We start from the raw sequence: 22,634 nt of genomic DNA on the forward strand, positions 1-22,634 counted from the left end.
AGTAGGTGCATGATGCAATGGCTGCTGGGCTCTGTCATCTCCTCTCTTCCTTCCACTCTGTCTGGGAGGAAAATCATACCAGGCATCAACTTTGTTCTTCCTGGGGAGAGGACAGAGCAGGGGAGAGATGTGATAGAGCATTGGGCGGCTGTTGTCCATTGCCTGATGCTCCCTGGTCTCTGCACCGCTACAGAAGGGGCTGGGGCTGCTACTCTAAAAAACTGATGTGGAGGCCTCTCTGTGTTGTCATTTGCTGTCATCTTTTCCTCCAGGATGACTGAAGACAGTGACTGCCTTTTCATAGCTAAGACCTGCTCTGATATTACAGTCAATCCCAGGTATTACGGAGAAGTTAGCACATTTCAGGCGAAGGACAACCTGATGTTGAGTTGTACACAATGTTTTGTTTTCAGTATACTACAGGAGGTCTTCTTTTATGCAGAATGCACTACTACTTTACTACGTAAAGACGTATTTTTGTTTGGTTCTGTGGCAGAACAGCCTTTACTCCAGTTCTCTCCAGGGCTCTTACCATTTCATCTCCATTTCTGTTGCCAAAGTGCAGCCATGGCCTGAACTCTGTCTCCACATACTTCTACTCTAAGATGAGGAACAACATGCTGAACAAAAAAATAGAGTTTTTTTGAGGAATGCGAATGGTGTTTAACAACAAAGGTGTCTCGGCAAGATGTTGTGCCCAGTGACTAACAGCCTGCTTTAACACCTCATCGGTTTTCACAGCACTGTAAAGACATTTTCATTGTACTGTGAAGCCAGTATTTACCTTTTCACGCAGTCTCTGGTTTGAGATAACTTGTCTGGTCACATTGTCTACAAGTAGCAAGAGGTTCAGTGGTTAGGGCCCTGCTGAGTTGTCTGGGAGGCGGGGAATTGAGCATTGTGCTGTGGGTGGGTATTGGTGTGAGCCACAGTAGAATCTGGGGCACTTTTAGACCTCAGCTGCCTCCTTGCAGCGAGGAGTGAATATCCCTTTTCTGTATCACAGGCACATGCTTTGTGTTGATAAATGTGTTCTGTGTTACGTTAGTACAGACTAAGAAATTGATACTTTACCAGAGAGCTACACAGAATAACAAAAGTACAGAAAAACCTGTTTTCTGTAGTATGCATGGAAGTCAAGTCACAAAATTTAAAGCATAATCTTCTACCTGAGCTGCTAACAAGTTTGTTGGAAGCTCTTTGACTTGTTTCACCTTAATTTAAAGTGTTTAAAAAAACTTGCTACCTCTTTCTATTTGCTTTGCATCCAGTCTTCAGCTGATGATGTTGAGAATTTCGTTCTTCCAGTTTCACACAAAGGGGTTCCTCCCCCAGCCCAAACTCAAGCATGTAATACAGAAAAGGTGTTTTAGCCAGCAGGTCTCCTGAGACATGCTCTACAACATGAAGGGGGACAAGCTTCTTAAAAGGGAGACTCAAACAGAAGCCTGAGCCTTGCACACAGCTCATACGTGGGAATGGCCTCTCCTGCCACGGTAGTTGGGGCACCACAAGCACTGGCTTAGCATCTTTCCGCTGCACGTTAAGCAAAGGCCAGGGCCCCTCAAAGTCAGTGGAAGTCTCAGTGCTGAGCATGCTGAATTTTAGAACAGCTTCACAGTCTCCTCTAAATGATTCATAGAATTTCTTGAGTTGGACGGAACCCTTAAAGGTCTTCTAGTTCAACTCCTCTGCAATGAACAGGGATATCTACAGCAAGATGAGGTTGATCAGAGCCCCATCCAGCCTGACCTTGAACGTCTTTGGGGATGGGGCATCCACCATCTCTCTGGGCAACCTGTTCCAGTGCCTCACCACCCTTATTGTAAAAAAACTAATTCGTTACATCCCATCTAAATCTCCCCTCTTTTAATTTGAAGTCATTCCTTCTTATCCTGTCACAACAGACCCTGCTAAAGAGTCTGTCCCATTCATTATTATATCCTGCCTTTACATACTGAAAGGCCACCTTCAGGTCTCCCTTGAGCCTTTTCCAGGCTGAACAGTCCCAGCTCTCTCAGCCTGACCTCATACGTGTTATATGTTATATATGTTATAACGAGGTGTCTAACACCTCAGAGGTGTTAGATCCTTTGGATCATTTCTGTGGCACTCTGGATGCTCTCCAACAGGTCTATGGCTTTCGTGTAGTGAGGACTCCACATCTGGATGCAGTACTCCAGGTGAGGCCTCGCCAGCACAAAGTAGAGGGGCATGATCACCTCCCTCACCCTGCTGGCCATGCTTCTTTTGATGTAGCCCAGGATATGGTTGGCATTCTGGGCTGCAAGGGCATATTGCTGGCTCATGCCCAGCTTGCCATCCACTAGTACCCCCAAGTGCTTTTCAGCAGGGCTGTGCTCCATCCTTATATTCCTTATATTCCCCATCTTGTACTTGTGGAGATTGCTATGCAAGACCTTGCACTTGGCTTTCTTGAAACTGAAGAGGTTCACTTGAGCCTGTCTGGATCTCTCTGGATGGCATCCCATCCCTCGGGCGTATCAACTGCACCACACATTCATGCAATGATGGGAACAAGAATTTCTTTCCTGAGCTGAGATGTTATTGTGGCATACATCACAAAGGGCTTTGAGACAGCTTTGAATATGGAGAGAGGAAAATCCTTCTCCCAGCTCGAGAAAGAAAGAAAGTTGCTGATTCCTCTAGACTTTGATAGCATTAGTATGTATTTTTGTTTCTCCTTAGCTTCAGGCAGCTTTAGAAGGAGATGCATTTAGAATGCAGATGTTCACCCATACCCAGTAAAAGGTGCCTGATATAAAAGGATGTCTCTTACTGTATGTTTAAAAAAAAATAATCATTTGACTTGCAAGAAGCATAATGCACATTTTGTGGATCGTAAGTTGATTTTTTTCACTTGCTGAACGTCTTGTGGTATTTGTCTCTGGCAAGTATTGTTTGGCATGGTACACCACTGAGCACAGATTTTGTTAACAAATGCTGAATGTGCAGTAAGTGAATTCTGCAGAACTGGGTCACCAGAAGGTTCTTGCCTTCTCATCTGTAAGCCCCCGAACAACTCTTGTCTTGAACTGTGGTCGTGTATCTGTTGACAGTATATTTGGTTTGTATCATTTTGGAGACCAGTGAATACTCTAAATCCAATCTTGAATGGTGCAGAGTAATAGTATTCCTTAAATGTGTAGATAACGTTAAGCGTTTCAATTGGAAAATCTTAATGCTATCAACACTGAGAGTCCACAGATGAAAAACTCAAGTCATTATAATACAGTTGTTTATCACACTTGACTGTGTTGGTGTTACTGTTAGTGTTTGCCATTGCAAATTATTTATGATTGTCATTTGAAGCTGATGAAGTGTACAAGACCAAAACTTCGTTTGATCCTGGGAGAGAGTGGTAATCAGTGTAAACCTTTTGACTTAAACTTATGCTCAATGAGTTATGTCTGGATCATAATGCTGTATGTTAGATGTCCTCCTTGCAGTGCTAAGTGTCACAGTGTTTGGCTAGTTTCTGACATGGAATGATTTGAAAGCTGTACAGAAGAATGCTGCTTATCATAAGATAACTGACAATACGATATTTGCTGTCTTTTTCAGACTAATGGACACATATCTGGGAATGGAGATGTGTATCAAGAAAGGCTGGCTCGTCTGGAAAATGATAAGGAATCTCTTGTTCTGCAAGTGAGTCATCACCTAAATGATTTTTTTTTTCCCCCTGCATTCATAAGACTTTTTGATATTATGTGATTACACTTCTGAGGATATATTTGCAATTATGCTGTCTTGGGCAGTGATTAGAGAGCTTGCTGATACCTGAGAGTTAAGCCAGATTAAGATGTGTTATTAAGTTATAGTAAAAGTCTAAATGCCTTTCTTTCTGTGGGTCTTTCTGCTGAGCAGGTCTGTAAAGCCACCAGTGGCTCACATATGTATTCTTAAGATCACTGGTTTTTGTGGCTGTTTGCATGCTGTTCATATCAGGTGATGCACCCTTCTCATGCAAGGTGACAAAAGCTGTGGGAACTGGCTGATGGGTGGGAGGAAGAGAGCAGCTCCTCAGAAACCCTGCTGTCTTGTCAGACTACACTGGGCCTGGACCATGGGTTGCCTCGGAGCTCAGCCCCAGGTGCCCTGGCCAGCTGGGTTGCTGCTGCCATCAGCGTTGGGGCTACGTGGCACCTCTCTGTCTGTACAGGCATGCTGCAGTCCCTAATGTACATCCATCATGAGGGATGCCCATGGAAGTATCAGGGTGTTCTCCAGCCAGCTTGCCAACCTTCCTGATGATACTGCAGATTTTCTCAAAATAACCTGTTTAAAAATGAGAGGTTTATTCAGAAGCAGTATGAAAGGGAGAAACTGTACGCTGTGTTATACTGTGTGCAGTCACTTGGAAAGCAGGATAGATGGCATTTGGTGAAGTTTAGCAATTTAGTTGTTAAGGCAGGAGCTTAAGCCTCTACACTGTCACAGAGAAAGATATAATTGTTGGCCATAAAATGCAACAGCCACCCTTGCAAATACTGTCAGGATGAGTCAGAAGGGGAGTTGAAGAATTGCAGTGTGTCAACCAGGAGACTGGCTGAAGTTTCCACAAGTGTGAGTGGAAAGCTCCATCAGCTTTGCCATGCATTGCATCCGTTGCAGAGCTCCTCTATGCCATTTTCTTCCCTGGTCCCGTTTTGTCTGTATCCCAGGCAGAGCTGTTACTCCCATAAAGTTTTTCAGGTGATGCATACCGTATTAGTGCAAGGTACTTAAGTGCAGCCCTTTATCTCTGTTGTGCAGGTAAGCGTACTTACAGACCAGGTGGAGGCCCAGGGAGAAAAGATTCGGGATCTGGAGTTCTGTCTAGAGGAGCACAGGGAGAAGCTGAATGCCACAGAGGAGATGCTGCAGCAGGTATTTCACAAACATGTGTCTGTGTTGCTCTTAGGGAACAACATTTTGCTTTTATAAGAGCAGTGTGCCTCAGTTCAAGGTGTTGTATTCCTTCATGACACTTAACTAAGTGACAATTTTCTACCATATTTGCTTTCAAGTCTTTGTACTTAGTAATGTCAATGCTATTTTACGCTGTAGGAATCCAGTCCTGCTCTGCTTTGAGCCTTTCCCCACTGAACTTCAAAGAGACTCGGATGAAAGCCTCTGGCAGGATGGGTGGATTCCCCTCAAAGCTCCCCGCTGCCCAGGGCAACTGTGATGACAGACAAGCTTTTTTCTCAGCCTGGCAGCCAACCTGTGATAGTGATCCAGTGATCTCAGCTGCATCCTAGCTGCCCAGAGTCTGTCAAATGGTTAATTGCTGTGTCCAGTGCTTCAGGGAGTGCAGGGAGTATGACGGTTTGCTCCTGAAAGAGGCCTTTAGCTGCTGAAATAAATGACTGATTTCTTTCCCCTTGGATGAATAATTCTGTTTTGTTCCTCTTTATCTTGAATCAGGAGCTTCTGAGCAGAACATCCCTTGAAACTCAGAAGCTGGATCTTATGGCAGAGATTTCCAATCTGAAGCTAAAGCTTACATCTGTAGAGAAGGATAGATTGGACTATGAGGACAGATTCAGAGATACAGAGGTGAGTGAAAACCAGAGAAAGAAATTATGAAAGCTGTGTGCGCTTCACATTATCAGAACATTCATGGGAATGTTTTCTGTTTTGCTTTGTGTTCATTTGTTTTTTGCCAGACAAAGGAGGTATTCATCTTTAAGGTTAAAACGTCTGTATCTCCAAATAAAATCAATGTCCCCTTTGGCTTGGTAAACCAAGTTTTTTACAAAGAAAGATTTCCCTAAAGAGTTTTTGATTCTTGCCCTCAGGTTTTCAGGCAGGTGGCATTTAGGATGAATTTAAATATAATTGTGTGAGTGCACTGCACTTTTCCATCCCAGCTTGTAGCTGTCTTCTTCTGAGTAAGGCATGTCTGTTTGAGGCAAACTGTGTCCATTGTAAGGGCAGAAAACATGCCAAAATGCATGTGCAACGACATGGCATGCTAAAAGGCATAAATTTTGTTTTCAGTAACAAAGAATGAGGTAACTCTGTGAGGGCGTTTTGAAGCCTCACTTCAGACCTCAGCTCCACAGGAGGGAGCTGCAGATATTCTCCCCAGCTTGGCTTCTGCCCGGAGGTGCGCAGTGCCAGGCAGAGCCACAGCCTGGAGCTGCCATCCTTGGAAGAACTCTCCTGAGCTATTTGCCCTCTGTGCTCCTTGGATTGTGCAGCTGACCCTGGATGCCTTTGAAGCTAGGAACCCGAGGCTGCAGGTTGGCAAACTTGGTTTTTACAGGAAACTCCAAGAATTAGGCTGTGCTTCACTGCAAGGGTAACATACCCTTGTCAGAAATACCTCGGAGCCTGCCAGGGAAGAAAATTTCAGATTCTATGTTTACAAATGAGCTGAGATGTCTGATGTTCATATTGGAGGTGTTCCAGATGTCATTCATTTCTAGAAGAGAAGAAGCTATAATGTCACCACAAAGGACAAAGCTTGACCCTTTCAATTTAATGTGTTTTTTAATTCTCTTTCGGGTTCCTACATGCTAGTTAGTGAAGTTATCAATTATCATTTATATTAAGTCCTTCATATTATCTAGTTTTTAATTATGTTTCTCATTTCAACTTCCCCTTCTAGCTTGGTAGGTGTCTTATGTTCACCATTCTTTCTCTACAAAGATTCTTTGCTATATCTGTTAGCCTTTTTTACTTTGTGCTCTAGGACTTCTCCTGTCTAGATGCTCAAATGTACAGCTTTTTCAAAGCTAACTGTATAATTAATAGAGATTTATAATTTATCTGTTCTTTAACCCGTTCCAGTCTTTCCACTTTCTCAGCAGACACCAGGATTATTTTCCTTAGTGAGCACGGATGGTCTGAGCTGGGCTTGGTTTTTGTAAGAAAATGTAGTAGGGAGTTTATTTAGGGAGGAGTCCATAACCAGACATGGTCTTTGAAGCAGGAGCCAGAGGTTAAACTTGCTAACTCATGGGGAATTCTTCATAACTTAAAACACCACCAGGCTCCTTTGTGCAGATGAATTTCTCAGTGGAGGAGAATGATGAACGTAGTTTGCATTTCCAATACCAGTAAGGAAGCCTCTGACCCTCAAAGCCTTACATTGCCCTTGCTTTTTTGTGCCTCTCTGGCCCCGCAATGGAGAGCACAAGTAATGCAATCAAGGGTGGAAAAGAGTTTTGGAAATAGGAATCCATATGTCAGCTCCATTGGCTACAGTTGTGGGTCTGTGCAAGGAAAAAGACCATTGTGCATGTTTTTTAGTGATTCAATAGCAGGGGAGGCAGGGCTGTTTAGTATTTTTCCTCTGCTTAATTATGCAAGGCCTGGCCATCTTGTTTGTACTGATGAGGGTCTCTGTGGAGCCTGGTGAATCTTCAGTGTGACTTTCTGCCTAAAAAAAAGCTGAGAAAGAATGTGATTATAGTTACCATGCTTTAGATAACCTAAGACATGAGAGATGTCTCTTGTTGCGTAGAAGGGTGAGTAATTGAAAATATTTTTAGGGCAAAGCATGCTATTAGGACTCCTCTCTAGTTCTATTTAGCCCTTGGGTGAATTGTACAGTATTTTTGGTGACCAGTTGCCAGCAATAAACGATTCAGTTATGCGAGGCCCATATTAAACAGAAGATTTTATTTTCCACTCCAGGATCTCATGCTCTTGGTTGCAATATTAGTCTGTTTCTCTGACACTGTGAGTGCATCTTGACACTTCTGTTAATCTGTTGTGCTATTTCTTTTTCAAAAAAGGAGAATAATTTTGTGGGTTTTTTCATTGCTTCACTGTGGCTTTTTGAATATGGATAACTGAATACGGATAATATGGATTTCCCTCTCCCCCTCCAGTATTTTAAAAAGTCATATAGTTCAAATGATAAATGTGTAGGCAACAACTTCAGCACGTGTAGCCTATTTTGAAATTGGATCACAGCATAGCAAAAGTGGTGGCTGAAGGAGAGGAAAGTCCAAAACAAATGAATTTCTGAAGTGTCAAAACTAACTCTCAGACCTGGAAATGTAGATTTGTTAGAGGTCTTCAGCACCTAGTATTGTTGAGGAATAGCTCAGTTAATACTGACATCTGTGTGTATTTGTACTTGAGTGACGTGATTTATAGAAGTTGTAGTTTGAAGAATCAGTAAGGAATTGCAGATGTATCCAAATTAGTCATACATTAGCAGCAGTAGTAGTTATTACCATCCTCAAATGTTCTACATTTTCATTTTCATTGTAGTTACGGTAATTGAGCTTGGACTGTGCTAAAGAAATACAGATTCTGCTTGGTTGCTATCAGATTAATTATGCATGTATAACCAGAGGTTTGTAAGTTGGGAAAATATGGAATGGGGCTGAAAGGTATTACCAGGGACCCACACTAGGCTTGGTATTGTGAAAGCCATTATGCGGCAGTTTGAGTCCACTTCTGTGCCCAAAGAGTTAATCTTCTCTTTTGAAGAGTTTCCTAGTGACAAGGCACTACAGTTGCTGTTCAGGAATGGATTTTTATTTTTAATTTTTTAACTTGCAAGTTTAACACTTATCTGGTATCCATCCATAAATGAAAGATCAGCGCAATAAATGTGAAACAGAAGCTTGCTGGATGTCTTGAAGTTGTGCAAAAGCCACAGCTTTCTGGTAATGATGTGCTCCCCTTCAGAGCGGAGGTGGTGATTTTCCCCATAAACTGTAGCTCCTATTCTGTGACTTGTATGGAGGGACACTCTGTCCTGGCTGTTGCACAGGCTTCCTATTCTGTTTCCTGATGTGGAGGATGGGGAACTGTGGAGAAAGATGGCTTTATACATTGGTGGGACACAACCTTAGGGCTCAGTTAACCTCTGCAGGAAGGGAATGCTCTGAATTAATGTCCAAACCTGGCAGGTCTCTCCAGGAGGAGGCTCAGGATGCTGAACTGTTCTGAAGAGCTCACGTGGCTCCAAGTGGTGATTCCAAGTTTCTTCTAAACCAGGTTAAATTTGCCAAGCTCAGATATAGTGGTAGCACTGAGGCTTAAACAGTGTGCTTTGGAGCATAGAGAAACCAGTGATGGCACTTTTCTTCAGTGCTCAGAAGGTCTTGTTTGAGTGACGGAAACTTGGATTCACCCTGTAATCTCTTCATATTTTCAAAAGACAGTTGAGCAGCTTGGCAGACAGGAGGCCTTTCTTTGTCAAAAGCACAGGCAATGCGACTGCAATTGATTTCTTTTTCCTTTGCCCTCTTGTATTCAGTGCAGTAATGCAGAAACCGAGAAATAATGTCCCTGGATATCCAGAAAGTTGAGAATTGCTTAACTATAAATTTGGGTGATTGGAATTTCTTTTACTGCTGTTGTGTTTTTACAGTCTCACCAAGGCATGCCTAGTCAACTGTCACTCTGTTTACTGATTTTTCTTCTTGTTTCTGGTCTTGTTTTTGCCTTCACTCAGGACTTGATCCAGGAGATAAATGAATTGCGATTAAGAGTAGGAGAAATGGACAATGAAAGACTACAGTATGAGAAAAAGCTTAAAACAACCAAAGTAAGTGAGGCTGTGGGGAAGATGCAGAGATGGGTGCAAGTCACAAGTTTTAGAACTTCTTTCTGTTTTTCCCCAGTCCTTGCCTGCACCTTGCAAAATTCTGAGCATGCTCAGGCCCAGGAGTTTCATGGTGCTCTCTTAGAAACTCAAACAAAACCTAGAAACCTCCCAAATTTCATGTTGTGGTTTTCAGATCCAGACGTTGTTTTTTGTAAAGGATAACTCAGCACACAGCTGGCCAGTAACTGTAAATATATTACTGGTTAGACCCTTGATTCACTGGTAGGTCAAGTAGTACCAGTTGCGGTGCATAAGACGTGTGCCGTGGGTGAGACCACAGCTGAGTGTTTCTCTTCTCCTAAATGTGCTGAAAATCAGCCATTCCTAAAGAGAAAACATTCCTGTAACTGATTGTAGCACTTTTTTTTTTATTCCTGTAAGTTTCTGACTTCTCTTTGCCATTTAGCTTTGCCTCTTTTCTGTCTTTAGTTTTCTCTCACTCCTCTATCTCTGTTACCAGTCTTTAATGGCCAAACTTTCTAGCATGAAAATCAAAGTGGGTCAGATGCAGTATGAAAAGCAGCGGATGGAGCAAAAATGCCAGATGCTTAAGGTGTAGTAGCTTATGGGTAACATTTGGCCTGTTTCGAATCCTTCATGTTCCACCATTTTATGGTCTGTCTTGCATTGTGCTGTCGTGCTCTGTTCTTCATTGATTGCTGTGTGTTGATATGCAGTGCTCCTTTTCTCATTAGATTGCAAGGCTCTTAGGGCAGATATTATTTATAAGCTGTCACATCAGATGGGAGAGAATTTTAGTGTCATGAACTTCGCATGGGTTATTTGTAGTTTAATTAAGCTTGGATTAAGTTCATTCCTGTTCCAAGGGGAAGCAGAATCTTCTGTTACTTACCTCCAATATTCAAACTGAACGTCTCCTCACTTTTTTTAAGAGAACATTTATTCATGGAAACTAGCTAGAAAACAGTGATTCTCTTTCACTGTCCCCTCTCCCAAATGATAGTTTACATATTATGTTTCTAATCGAGGACAGATAACATAGCATCGACAACTACATGCAACTCCAGTTTTCCTGTATTTACCACAGCTTTCATATGACTAAGAGAGGGTCTTGTTTTTGAGAAGCACAGGTCATACACCGTCAGAAATCCCATCAAAATCAGTACCAATGGGAAGCACTGGAGGATTGTTTTGGCCATGCTTTGGGTTACAAGTATCACTTCCATGCATATTTGTAATAGATTTTTTTGAGGGAAGCTCAAGAAAAATCTAAGCCATCACAAAATTCTAGTCGATTCGTTCCTTTAAAGGATTTTACACTTAAGTAGGAGCTATAAATTGCCAAAATTGAGTCTTGTTTTGTTTTGTTTACAAATGGAGCTAATTAAATTTTCAATGTTGGGTACCTTTGCTCTGCGGGGGGTCATGTCTTGATGATGCTGTTGCACAAGATATCTTCGGACACAAGAGAAACATTTTACTAAACTGGATAGGATTTGACTCAAATTTTGAAAAGCTACATGCGTGGATCCATGCCAGTCACTTGCTGGGTGCAGATGGTTAGATATAAGTTATAATTTGACAGCATTTATCTAATATACCCTAACTCCCCCAAAACACCATCTGTCTTGTTCCCATGAATCTCAACTCCAAGCCTTCTTTCCTAATGCTTGATCAGCAAACCTAAACTGTGGCAGAGGTACCATGTTTTTGTCTGAACTGCTTTTCAGTATGTGTTTATGTGCTTGATGGCATTACAGTCAATTCGTTTGTACAAGCAGCGGTTGTTTCTGATACTGTCCTCAGCCTGTTCCATGAGAACAACTCCATAATTGTCCAACTTTCAACCTGCAAAATGCTCTATAAAAGTCAAGTGCTGTAAATTTTAGCTGTCAGCCTCATCACTTGAAATTTTTCTGTCGGTGCAAGTTTAAACAAGTAAGAAAACTGCTTTTTTGCTTTACACTTTTTTTTTTAATTTAGATGTAAAATCTTTTTACAGATTACTCATGAGACTGACGCTTTTGTCCATTGGTTCTCTGGTTTTGCCCTCTTAAGAACTCAGTTGTCTGTTGTGATACTCAGAGTCCGAGTTTGGTGGGCGTCCCCTCAGCTAGTGTAAATGTTAGAGGGCCCTTAGTCATTTCCACTGTCTGAGGAGCTGTTCTCTGTGCTTCATATAATTGAATTTTGAAAACATCTCATGTGTGCATGGAAACTGTCACTGGGTGATTTTGTGTCTGTTACAGGATGAACTATCAGCTTTGAAAGAGAAACTGGAGCAGAAGGAAGCTGAGGTAAAAAGGTTGCAAGAAAAATTGGTCTGCAAGCTGAAAGGAGAAGGAATTGAAATACTGGACAGAGGTAAGAACATGGAAGGCTCTCTTAGGGCTGTGCAGAGGCACCTTGTCCTCCTCAGTCACTTCGTCTGAGGTGGTGCTTCTGTGAGTGAACTACGAATAACAGATAAAAGCCTCAATTTTCATGCACTTTCTGTCTTTCTGGTTTACTACTTCTACCACGTTTAGTGATTATTCACAGTGCTACTGCTGAACCTACCATTGGAATAGGTTCTTGATCAACACTGAACTTGTCTTGGTAATCCCTAGTTACTTCTTCCTGAGGCTTTTGCATCATGCCTCAAAAAGCACAGTTTATGTTGGCAAAGAAAGCCTTAAACTAATTTCAACCAGTTCTCTAGAAAGCTTACACTAAGAAGTTCCCTCAATATATCTTCCAGAGTGTTTGTGTCTGGGCTTTGCTTATACACCCCTTACTGTTAAGGAAGAGGAAAAGCCATCCTGCAAACCTACATATGGTGTGCACATATTCAATGTGGCCCCAACTCTAAGAATTTGAGGATTGGTTCTGGATTTGCCTACTGGTTCATTCTAAATCCTCATTAAGCTTGAATTAGGTCAGAAATGTTATGACAAATACTTCTATTTGCTTGCAGAGAAGAAGCACAACCAGTATTTATTTGGGGGAAACTTAGTTTCAGGCTCTTCATTTGAAAATAGAAAATCTTCTTGAAGGCCTCAAAAATTTTTTTCCAATTGAAAATTGGAAGCTGAAATTTCACTTCTGAACACACCTCACTAATAATTGCCCTAGATTTTAAAACCAGCTTCAAGAGGTTGATTGTTCACTTCTGACCTGAGGCAGAAATGGCTGTGTGTAGATTGTCAAATTTTACTGAATAAAATTATCTGTTTTGAAATGTACTCTGTAACAGCACTAAAAGTGACAGCATTGAAATGTGATTCCTGTTTTTAAAATATTTAAATGTGAACAAGGTGTTGCTTTATTGCATTTATTACTACCTACATGGAGCTTTTCTTTCTTGGGGGCTGCTGTATACATTGAACTTCCATTACCCTCTGGTTCTCGCCTGTCGTTTAGTTTTCAGTATAGCTCAGCAGAGGGATCTTCTGCCATGATGAACCATGGATTATGCTTTCTGAACAAATTTTCCTACAGTATAACTTTTCTGGCTTTCTGCATAGTGTTAACTTAAGGGTAACTATTGATGGTAAGCTTTTTCTGAGACATTGTTTCCACCTATTTTTTAATCTATAGTTAAATATCCTTGAGATAGGTAGACATACATATGAGAGCAGGGAGACCATTTGAGTCAATGGGAACATCAGCAATGAGAGTGCAGTGCAAAACCAGGAACTGTTTGCTTCTGCAATAGTGTGTGATGAATAGTTGCTCCTTAAGTAGCAATATTTTGTTAAAAGTTTATTTAATTCTATAACCTTCATGCTAATTTCAAATCCAATGGACTTTTCTGCACAGATGAAAATTGTAAAAAGAAGCTCAAAGATAAAAGTAAGGTTTCTGATGTCTTTCCACAAGCATTCCAGAAGAGCTTTCTGCATGTGATTATAAAACTGCTTTAACAAGCACTCTTAAGTTGTGTCATCTATAACCCTTAGTTACACTTATCTGTCCATATTCTCAAATTTTACTGTATATCACACTTGGAATACAAAGTTTTCTGAAGAAAAGCTAATAGACAAAGATTTGGTTTCATGGAGAATCACAAGATTTTGTTCCAAAGTGGAGTGCACAGATTTTTCTCCTTAAAACGCACGCACAAATAAAACAGTTGCCTCTTAGTGAAATGCAATTACATTCCAGTAGTCCAGATTTGCTGTAAGCATAACTTGGTGAAAATCATTGGAACTGTATCAGTTGCAGCATTACCCGATATGCCTAAGTGGCTTTTATCTGGTAAGGCAGCTTGTTTTCCATTAAGGAGGAGGGTGTTCTTCCCCCTCTTTTGTTTTATTTTTCTCCAAAGGAATTTGAGGAAGTTAAAACGCTTCCTTGCCTGTGCATTTGCCCACCTCCAAATGTTTGTAATGACATTTCAAGTTTATTTCATTTATGCAAGGTAGATTTTTAGCAAAAAATTGAGATTATTTCAATTCTTACATTTCTGTAGTCCAGAACACCTCCAAATTCAAACCACGTAGACTGTTAGAAATACATGGAGACATTTACGTTCTGTTTCCTCATAAGTAAGGATTATAGATGAAACACAGAACCATGATCTCTGTATTAGGGACCTTTTTCAAGTCTGAACTACAGTATGTGTTCTAGCATGACTGCTTGTCATAGCAAATACTTGCATCATTTCTTTGTGCCCTCCTCATTTGTGCACCCATACTGAATTATGACTAAACACCACTGCACAATGCTTTCTTCGTCATGTTTGTTAATCCCGTTGATCTGTATAGTGAATTTTTGAGATGTCATTTGGGGTGTTTGTTGACTGTTATAATGAGGATGTACTTTGTTGCGCTCCGGTTGTAGTATTTTGTATTTTGGGCCTCTTGTTTTCTGATTACTAGATTACATGAAGGACAGAGTGATATTCAAACAATAATTGTAGTCTAGACTTTCATTTTTCTTAAAACAGGGGGGTAGGTAAGGTAATTTCAAGAACTTGGGCATTTCCTTGGTTAAAAAAAAGTCAGAAAAGAAAGGTTTTGGAGAAAAATAGCCCATGTATTTCCATCTGACACAGAATGTAAGTGGCTTTTGTTTTGTCTTAATTTGTAGATTGACCTTCAGATACTACTGAGTTGGTTCTAGGGTTGTTTTTTTTCTCTTATTTCCTCACACTGTCTCATTTAACTTGACTTATGTAACTGTGTTGTGTTTTTAGATATAGAGGTACAGAAAATGAAGAAGGCGGTAGAATCTCTTATGGCAGCAAATGAAGAAAAGGTATCAAAATCATTATTTTTTTTCCAGTAATCATTTTTTAGATTGAGTTATATCTGTTTAAAAAAAAACCTGCATGTGTGAATTTGTCACAATTCAATATACAATTAAATTTGTAAGAAACAAGGGGTCGCTACAGTCAGAAGTGTTGTGGAGCCTTTTAAAGGGATACAATGGGCATTTATTCCCATGCACACAGAGTCCTTGCAAATCAATGTCATGAAGTTCAGTGGGACTGCAATTTTTACACCATGTTCTGAAAATGCAAAGAACTCCGTCACGAGTCTCAGGAGATAACACAGGCTGCATTTCTGAAAGGGCTGTCTGTAATCTATGGATTGTTTTCATGTATGGTTTTGTGTATTTGTATGCATGTGCATTTTGTAGGATGTTTTCTTTTGATTACTAATGCCCTAAATCTTTTGATTACTGCTTCCTTTGTACATGGTAAATGCATTGTACTCTACCTTTGACTTGAAAGAGGGAGGTAAAATCCAATTCCAAGGCTGGGACAATTCTAGTGATTGACCAGACAATATTTTTTTACTAAGTACAAGTAGTTGATATTTCAAAGCCTCTCAGAATTCTGGGCCCTGTCCCAGCCACACTTCCCATTACTTTTAGTTTCACAGACAATTATTGAGTATTTTTATTGATTATTTTTGATTTACTAAAGGAAAAAGCATCATCACAATTTTCTTCTGTTTTAGGATCGAAAGATAGAAGAGCTTCGACAATCTCTGAATAGGTACAAGAAAGTTCAAGACATGGTGATATTGGCTCAAGGTAAAAAAGGTACTGTGCAGTTTATGAAGTTATAAACTCTACTTCCACTTAAATTGTAGGTGCATTGTGATAGTGTTACATCACATCTTAGACTTACCTTTGGAGAGGTATCTCTTAGAAGTAAAGGCCAGCTCTTCAACTACTGCAGGCTAGTAAATTGCCTTTTCTGACCATGCAGCTGAACACTTGGTTCCTCTGGTAGTAGTAATTGCTACTGTCATGATGCATATTTGACTGCTGTAAAGTTAGTTTGAGTGTGATGAATTCCCGTGATCATTCCATTGCCTCTTGAAATACTTTTCTGGACTAGGTACTATATTAACTGCTAAATTTCACCATTCCCTTCACTTGCATGTGTTCCCTGGGAGGCATTGGAAGCTAAGCAGAGCAGTCACTAAGCAGGCATGTTCCTTCAAGCCAAACCAGCATTGCCCCAGCAGCTGCACACACGGTAATAGCAATGCCCAAGAGCTGCAAAAAAATAACAGTAGCAAAGTGGACATCCTGCCAAGACTGTGTTGCAGTGACACACAATGTCTTTGGCATGTAATGGAAACTTCACAAGCTGCCAAATACAGCAGCTACAGAATAAGTCTCCTTCCTTACTACAGGAGGCCAGGCTGGCTTTTCCTCATCTTTCCTAGTAACCTCTTCTGTCGTGCACACAGACATGTAACATGTAATGTTACACTTCATACATTCAAAGACTCCAGGAGCTACTGATCCCCAAAGGTTATAAAGGTTGAGGGTGGTCATTGTCAGTTCAATGTAACTACTCTCAGTACCCACTCTTTCTCCTTTCTCCCTGTAAAGAAAAGCAGAAGAAACACATGGAGAACAAGAGTCATGAGAGCAAAGCAGCGTGCTTACTGTTAGGGAAGAGGAGGAGCATTTTTGAAATAGGGATTGGTTTTTCCTACAGTGCCATGCCTTCAATGACTGGAAGATGTTAAAACAAACCTCAGGTCTACCTGCCCTCTACCTTGAGGGCAGATGGTAACAAATGGGCAAGGAAGGATCTTGTAAACAAACCTTGGCTTATATTTGCACCAAATCTTTGCCAGCAAGTGCTAGACTTCCGCTTGCTTTTTAGAAAACATTGTTTGTCTTGAACCAGTTAACTCCTATTGGAGTCAATACTGTGACACTATGATGTGTGGAAATCCAAGTCTTTAGGTTGTAGTGAGGCAGTTCAGGAGTGGCAAATCATTCAGTGGGCACAGGATGCCAGGTGCTGATGTAGGCTACTGTGTTAATTAAATGAGACGTGCTTAATTTGTGGCAGTCTTTAAATGTAATGCAGTCACTTAAAAGCTGGTTTTAGGCTCTTAGACTGTGGGCTGCATTTTTTTTTATGGGTAACTTGAAGATATCACGGAGACAGGTTGTTTTTCTCAGTATAGACTTTGACCCTCCTAGTCTTTCCCTAGTGAATACAGGGAAAGAGGTACTTAGTATGAAATCCCAGGACGTGGGACAGGAAATTACTCCAGTTTATTCAGCTTTTAGAAGATGATCCCACTGAATGTCTTGAAGAGGGGTTGGGCTTTGGCTGTCGGATGCTCCCACTCTGCTATGCCGTGGTGGTTGAGTTGTGAAGCAACATTTATTGATGGCACCTTTCTCCTATTGTACTCTCTCCTGAAAGTAAGGCTGCATTGCATGGGAGCGAGGGTCCTTGTGTCAGATCAATAAATTTCCATCTTCTTTCCCTCCAGGCAAGGATAGTGACAGTGAAGACTTCCTGAATTCAGGATCTATCTCCACGGTTTTATTGGACACTCCGAGTCTGACTGACCCAGAAAAAAGTCCATCCCTAACCCCAGTAACAGCATCTCCAATCCACGATGAATTTAACACAAATATTCATGATGAGGTGTATTTTTTCTTCCTCTATAAGTGCCATTACTGCTTGAAAACTTGCTTGTGCTTGACTTGAGATACAAACATCAAGACTCAAGATTTTTTCTGGGTTGCACAGTTTCAGTAATCCATATCCTTTTGGATAATGTGAATTTCTTGTGAAACCTGCTGGGGAGTTTGATTTGAGTTCAGTTTAATGTATTTTTCTTAATCAGATGGAATCGGGAGATAACAAATGACTGTTTTTGTGATGAGAATGCGTCTAAACTACTTTTCCTGTTAGACATAGCTATTTTAGGAGCTGCATTTCATTTGTCAAGAACTTGAAGTAAACATGCTGGAACTTGTTTAATGTATCCTGTCGTATTTAAAAGGTTGCAGTCATCGTTACATGTTTACATTCAGTGAAATGATTAGGATGCTGTCCAATCTCTGATTTTTACAGTCACATTTTCCAGCAGTAAAACTACAGATCTCTTAAAGCTCTCAGTCAAGGTAGGGACTTGAACACGCTATGAAGAAATATTAACTAAATTAAATGTTCAACTGTTGCTTGGTATCCTCTGAGTGGCATGAGGACAGGAGCGAACCTTAAGAGCGAACTGCTCTTCTTGGAGACTGTGGTGGAGGGAAGTTTAGCAGGCAGTCTATGGAGGTTTTTAAGATTTTTTTGCCTGTGCTGTGGCTTATTGGTGCAACGATTCATGCTTTATCTTCCAGTGCCATCTTTGGAGTAGTAAACCACCACTCTATTATAAAGGAAAGAAAGCAAATATACATTCTTCTAGGGTTTTTTTGGAGCCTTGTTTCCATAGTTAATCTATTATGGTTTTTGACTCCTTCATTTGAGCTCATTTCAATGTAACACATAATTTTCTTTTTTATTTCAGAATTCCTTACAGATTCACAAAAGCATTCTGCAGATTTCAATCCCATCTTTTTCATCAGCGTCCATGAGCTCAGAAACTGCTGCAGAAAAAGTGAAAACCCAGCCTAGACCAGATCCTACAAGTGATCTGAGGTATTATTGTTTCCCCAAATATTCTTCAATTGTAAATTCATAAAATGCCAAATACTGAAAGTAATAATCTGCCAATTACCATACTGTAAAGTTATCAAGTCCATTAAACCAGAGTAGCGTTCACTTGACTAGCTATAGTGAGCTAAGCTTATGTTCATAGAATACGTTGGTTAAATCTTTTTCAGTAAGTCAGCATTAGTGTGTTGGTTGTTGCTTGTAGCAGCACTCATACTCTATGCCAGCTGCTTCACAAGTGATGAGCAGAAGGAGAGAAAAACTGATCTAATGTGATGAAGGACACAGAATTTTTATTTTTATCTAGCTTTACATCATGTAGGTCTGGCTGAGATAGTGTTGTCTGTGATGGCAAATGTGTTCCTGATAATTTGCATCCAGATATTTTCCACAGTTGCTAAAGGTTGGTGTAAGGCACCGCCCAACCTGCAGCAAAAAGACTGTCCAGCACTAATCTTGAGCTGTTACCAGAGACACAGAAGGAAACTAAGAGGTGTTTGAAAAGATCAGAGAAGGAGATAAAGAACCACACTGAGTCTGAAACAATGAATTGCAAAGATACTTATTTGATTGTTCTTATAGGAACCCTGCACGAGGTGCTCCAAAGCCAGGCTAAATCTGTCACAGCAGAATCCCAAGGAAGCCAGGGCAGTGATGTGTGGCTCTACCCTGGAGCTGTGGCTGAGCTGTAGCTCCTGTGCCCCATACCACAGCCTGCTGGATGAGAACCTCATGCAGCTCTAGCCATCGCTGGCTGGGGTTTATATCCTGACTCTTAAAAAGAAAACAAGCAAAGCATCAACAGCAAGTGTCCTAGCACTGTGGCTAAACTACAGGGAGCAGGTGATCTTTGCTACTTGGTGCTTGAGACTCTGTGCATACTGTAGCCCCTGCATTTATTTAAGCTCAGTGTGCAGCATTGTCACGCTAAGTGTTAGTTTCCTTTCCTGGTGCACTTCAGCTCACCTTTGTCTTTTGGAAGACTTATGACTGCAGATGAGAAAATTTGGTGTGTTTTAGTACAGTAACAGCTGAAAACAGGTTTAAAACATGATGAGTTTCTGTATTAGCAAGACATTTGGAGATCCTGTCCAAATATCTTATTTTCATGTATTTCATTTTTACAGTGAGGTAAGATCAACACGTTCCTCTCCAGAAACTCAGCTGTGTGATAGTCCAGTGTAAGTATCACAACCAAAAATATTTGGGAAACATTTATATGCAACTGTTGACTCAAACCTCCTGACCCATGTTTTACAGACACATGTAAATACGTTAATTAATTCTAGCCAAGATGATACACAGTGGTAGTGTTTTTTTGCTCATGACTGTTATTTTCCAATGCTTTATTTGTGCACAAGTACTAGCAATTCATTTTATGGTATTAGGCATCTCTAATTGAGTCATAGACTGCTGTTGTACCCGCACCCCTGGTTTGTTTTTTTTTCTTTTGGTAGTGTGGAAAGGATGATCAGATGACTACAATAAAAACATAATTTTAACTTCTGCCACATAACCTTATTCCCTAGTGAAATCAGTGGGGCTATTTTTGAACATGCATATGTGTCAAAGCAATTTGTTAGCAAGGAGCACGAGACAACGAGGCTTATCTGGTACACAGAATAGGACTCAGTGGCTGATTTTATTTTGAGTGACTTAGTGCTGTGAGAATATTCCCAAAGCCAAATTCTATTCTCTTTGTGCTGGTATAAAGTTAGATAACTTTGTGAGATTCAGTGAAGTTACTCTTAGACCTGGCTTTGGGGAGTCTTTAATGATAACTCTCTTCAAACCTAAGCACTCTAGACTGAGTCCCATCAGAAAAGAAGGATATCTGGTCTGAAATGGGAAACAGAACTGTAGATTAAAATACTAAACCGTGATTGACTTAGTGTGCTTGGCTTCTTTAAGGATTGAATTAGTCAGAAGCCTGCTGCTAATAATACTGTTTTTCATAGCTTCTGTTTATAGCACTTCCTTTTGCCTCTGTAACTTCTGCTTGTACTTCTGAATATACTACTTCAAATAAAAAGCCTAAAATATCCAAGGTAGGCATCGTGTCACTGCAACATTAACATCAGTAATTATGAAGTGGAGGTTTGTAGAATGTCTCCTAAAACTGTGTGGGCTCTGATTAGTGCATTGATGGCATTCATTCAAAAGGTCTTTGTTTTTGAATATATCTCATCACATACTGTTATTTTTAAAGCTTATTCCCAAGGGTTTATTTATCTTTTAAAAATTAATGGAGTATTTCAGCTCATTCTTTGTGTTGTTTCAGAACTTCCTCACTGCAGAAGTCCAGCAGTCTGAGCAGTTTGAAGAAAGAGACATCTGAAACGGTTGGTGTGGGCTCTCACTTCTCCCTCTCCCTTATGTGGGCTCTGAACCTATGAATGCCCTAGTGCCTTCCTCAGGGTCAGAGCAGGTGTAGCAATTGGACAGATCAATATGATGGGAAAGGCATTACACCAGAGGTGTAATGACTGAAGGATCGGCATGATAGAAGAGTGCTATAAAGGGAGGGAAGAAGATTGCTCACCCGTATCAGAAGATTCCAGGTTTGGAGGAGAAAGCTCTACCAAGGAGGGATCTCCAACAAGAGATCCTTCTACAGTGGCAGTCAGCCCTTAAATGAGGTCTAAGAGAGGTGCAGCCTCTTTTTTTTTTTGACAACCTGAACTGTTAGAACTCCTGAATTCTCTGACATCCAAGTTGCTGAGCTGTGCTTTACAACTTAGAAAAGATGTTGACATGATTGAAGATGTGAGCAGAACTTAGTGATAAAAGCTAGAATTCTTGAGTTGTTGGCTAGGGAGGTTTGTTTGTTTGAACAGCCAAGGAGTAGAGGCTGTGGATATTTGGCCACTACCCTGTCTGATTCCTGCTTTGGGTCTCCTCAGCTGACTGTGACCGTTAGTGCCTGACAAGCTGCATGTGGCTAATTATATACACAGCTAATGCTTTCCAAAGTAAACTAAAGCAACTGTATTTTCACGTCAGCTCACTGACCTCAAAAAAGTAAGAATTAATCTGAATTAATGTAGCTTTGAAGAGATTTCTTTTGGGGAAAAAAGAATGCAGAGAAGGGTATTTCAGTAAGAAGTTAACTTAGGGTAACCATGATGAACTGAATACTTACTATAAACTCTGACTTTTTAATGTGTTTCTTTCCCAAACAGGACAGAGACTCTGCTTCACAAAAGCCGACAGAGGTAATGTGTGTGTGTGTGTGTGTGTGTGTGTGTGTGTGTGTGTGTGTGTGTGTGTGTGTTTGCACTCATGTATACGTGAAGAAGCATGGGCAGCATGCATGTTGGAAGGCTCAGTCGTACGAAATAGCAGTATTCGGTTCCAAAAGAGGAATAGCAGACATGCAGACAAGATAGTCAGGAGTATTTGATGATTGCTGCAATCACTTCTGTGTCAGGCTTAGGGTGTCTCACACGTTCTTTTCTTTTCCCATAAGGATTATATTTCAGTCTTGTTGAGCATAAGGTTGCCATCTCATCTAATGTTTCCCTCACACCACTTGCTAATTAGCAAAGCTAGCCATTAACTATTATACTGACTCTGTAATTACCTTTGATTAGTATCTCTAAAAACCCTTGGGTTTCCAAATTGTTTTCTGTAACAACTGTGTTCTTAAAGACTGTCATTACAGAACAGTTACCCCATGGTACTGTATGGCATAGTTTGCCTGCAGCAGTTGTTGCATGGAGGAAGACCAGAGCAGAGAACACCTACATCAGACACCACTATTAGGGTGAATGCTCTATCCATTCAGCAAAAGCCAAAGGATCTTGTTTGGATTATGAACGGATTTTTCTTTTTAAAGAAACAGTGAAACAACCAAAAAGGTTGGAACTATTACTTTAAATTGGTTATGTGATGCTTGAGGTTTCAGTTCCTGTCATTTTTACTCCTTGCTTGATGCCTCCTTTCCTCTTAGCTTGGGCAGTTGGCAAAGTCAATTAGTTTAATCATTCTGAAATTGCAAAGCGATGACAGATGAAAGGGGCTGTCCAGCACTTGCCAGAGAACCAATTCAGCATGAGGGTCTTGTCTCTTTCTTTGCTTCCCCTGTTGCTACAACTGTCAAAGCCTTACAGGGCTGTATTTTTACCTTTTTAATACATGTAAGCTGTACTTGCAGAAAACGAG

The 22,634-nt window shown here is 40.7% G+C and overlaps 1 protein-coding gene across 50 annotated transcripts in view; it reads left to right on the forward strand.

The window, feature by feature from the left end:
* The window catches only part of PPFIBP1 (PPFIA binding protein 1), a 99,688-nt gene that overhangs the window by 60,931 nt on the left and 16,123 nt on the right, over positions 1–22,634 (forward strand). For 16 of the 50 annotated variants that reach the window (XM_046939471.1, XM_046939459.1, XM_046939470.1 and 13 more), the window contains 14 exons: positions 3,586–3,672; positions 4,780–4,893; positions 5,434–5,565; positions 9,434–9,526; positions 10,047–10,139; positions 11,797–11,911; positions 13,349–13,381; positions 14,727–14,788; positions 15,496–15,580; positions 17,290–17,447; positions 18,325–18,455; positions 19,598–19,651; positions 20,752–20,812; positions 21,653–21,685. In XM_046939471.1, coding sequence (XP_046795427.1) covers positions 3,586–3,672; positions 4,780–4,893; positions 5,434–5,565; positions 9,434–9,526; positions 10,047–10,139; positions 11,797–11,911; positions 13,349–13,381; positions 14,727–14,788; positions 15,496–15,580; positions 17,290–17,447; positions 18,325–18,455; positions 19,598–19,651; positions 20,752–20,812; positions 21,653–21,685 — 1,251 coding nt within the window. The remainder of the gene's footprint in view (positions 1–3,585; positions 3,673–4,779; positions 4,894–5,433; positions 5,566–9,433; positions 9,527–10,046; positions 10,140–11,796; positions 11,912–13,348; positions 13,382–14,726; positions 14,789–15,495; positions 15,581–17,289; positions 17,448–18,324; positions 18,456–19,597; positions 19,652–20,751; positions 20,813–21,652; positions 21,686–22,634) is intronic. The other 34 variants (XM_040697450.2, XM_025148997.3, XM_040697432.2 and 31 more) reach the window with 10 other exon arrangements.

This window comes from Gallus gallus, chromosome 1 (assembly GCF_016699485.2).
Source record: "Gallus gallus isolate bGalGal1 chromosome 1, bGalGal1.mat.broiler.GRCg7b, whole genome shotgun sequence".
NCBI lineage: Eukaryota > Metazoa > Chordata > Aves > Galliformes > Phasianidae > Gallus > Gallus gallus.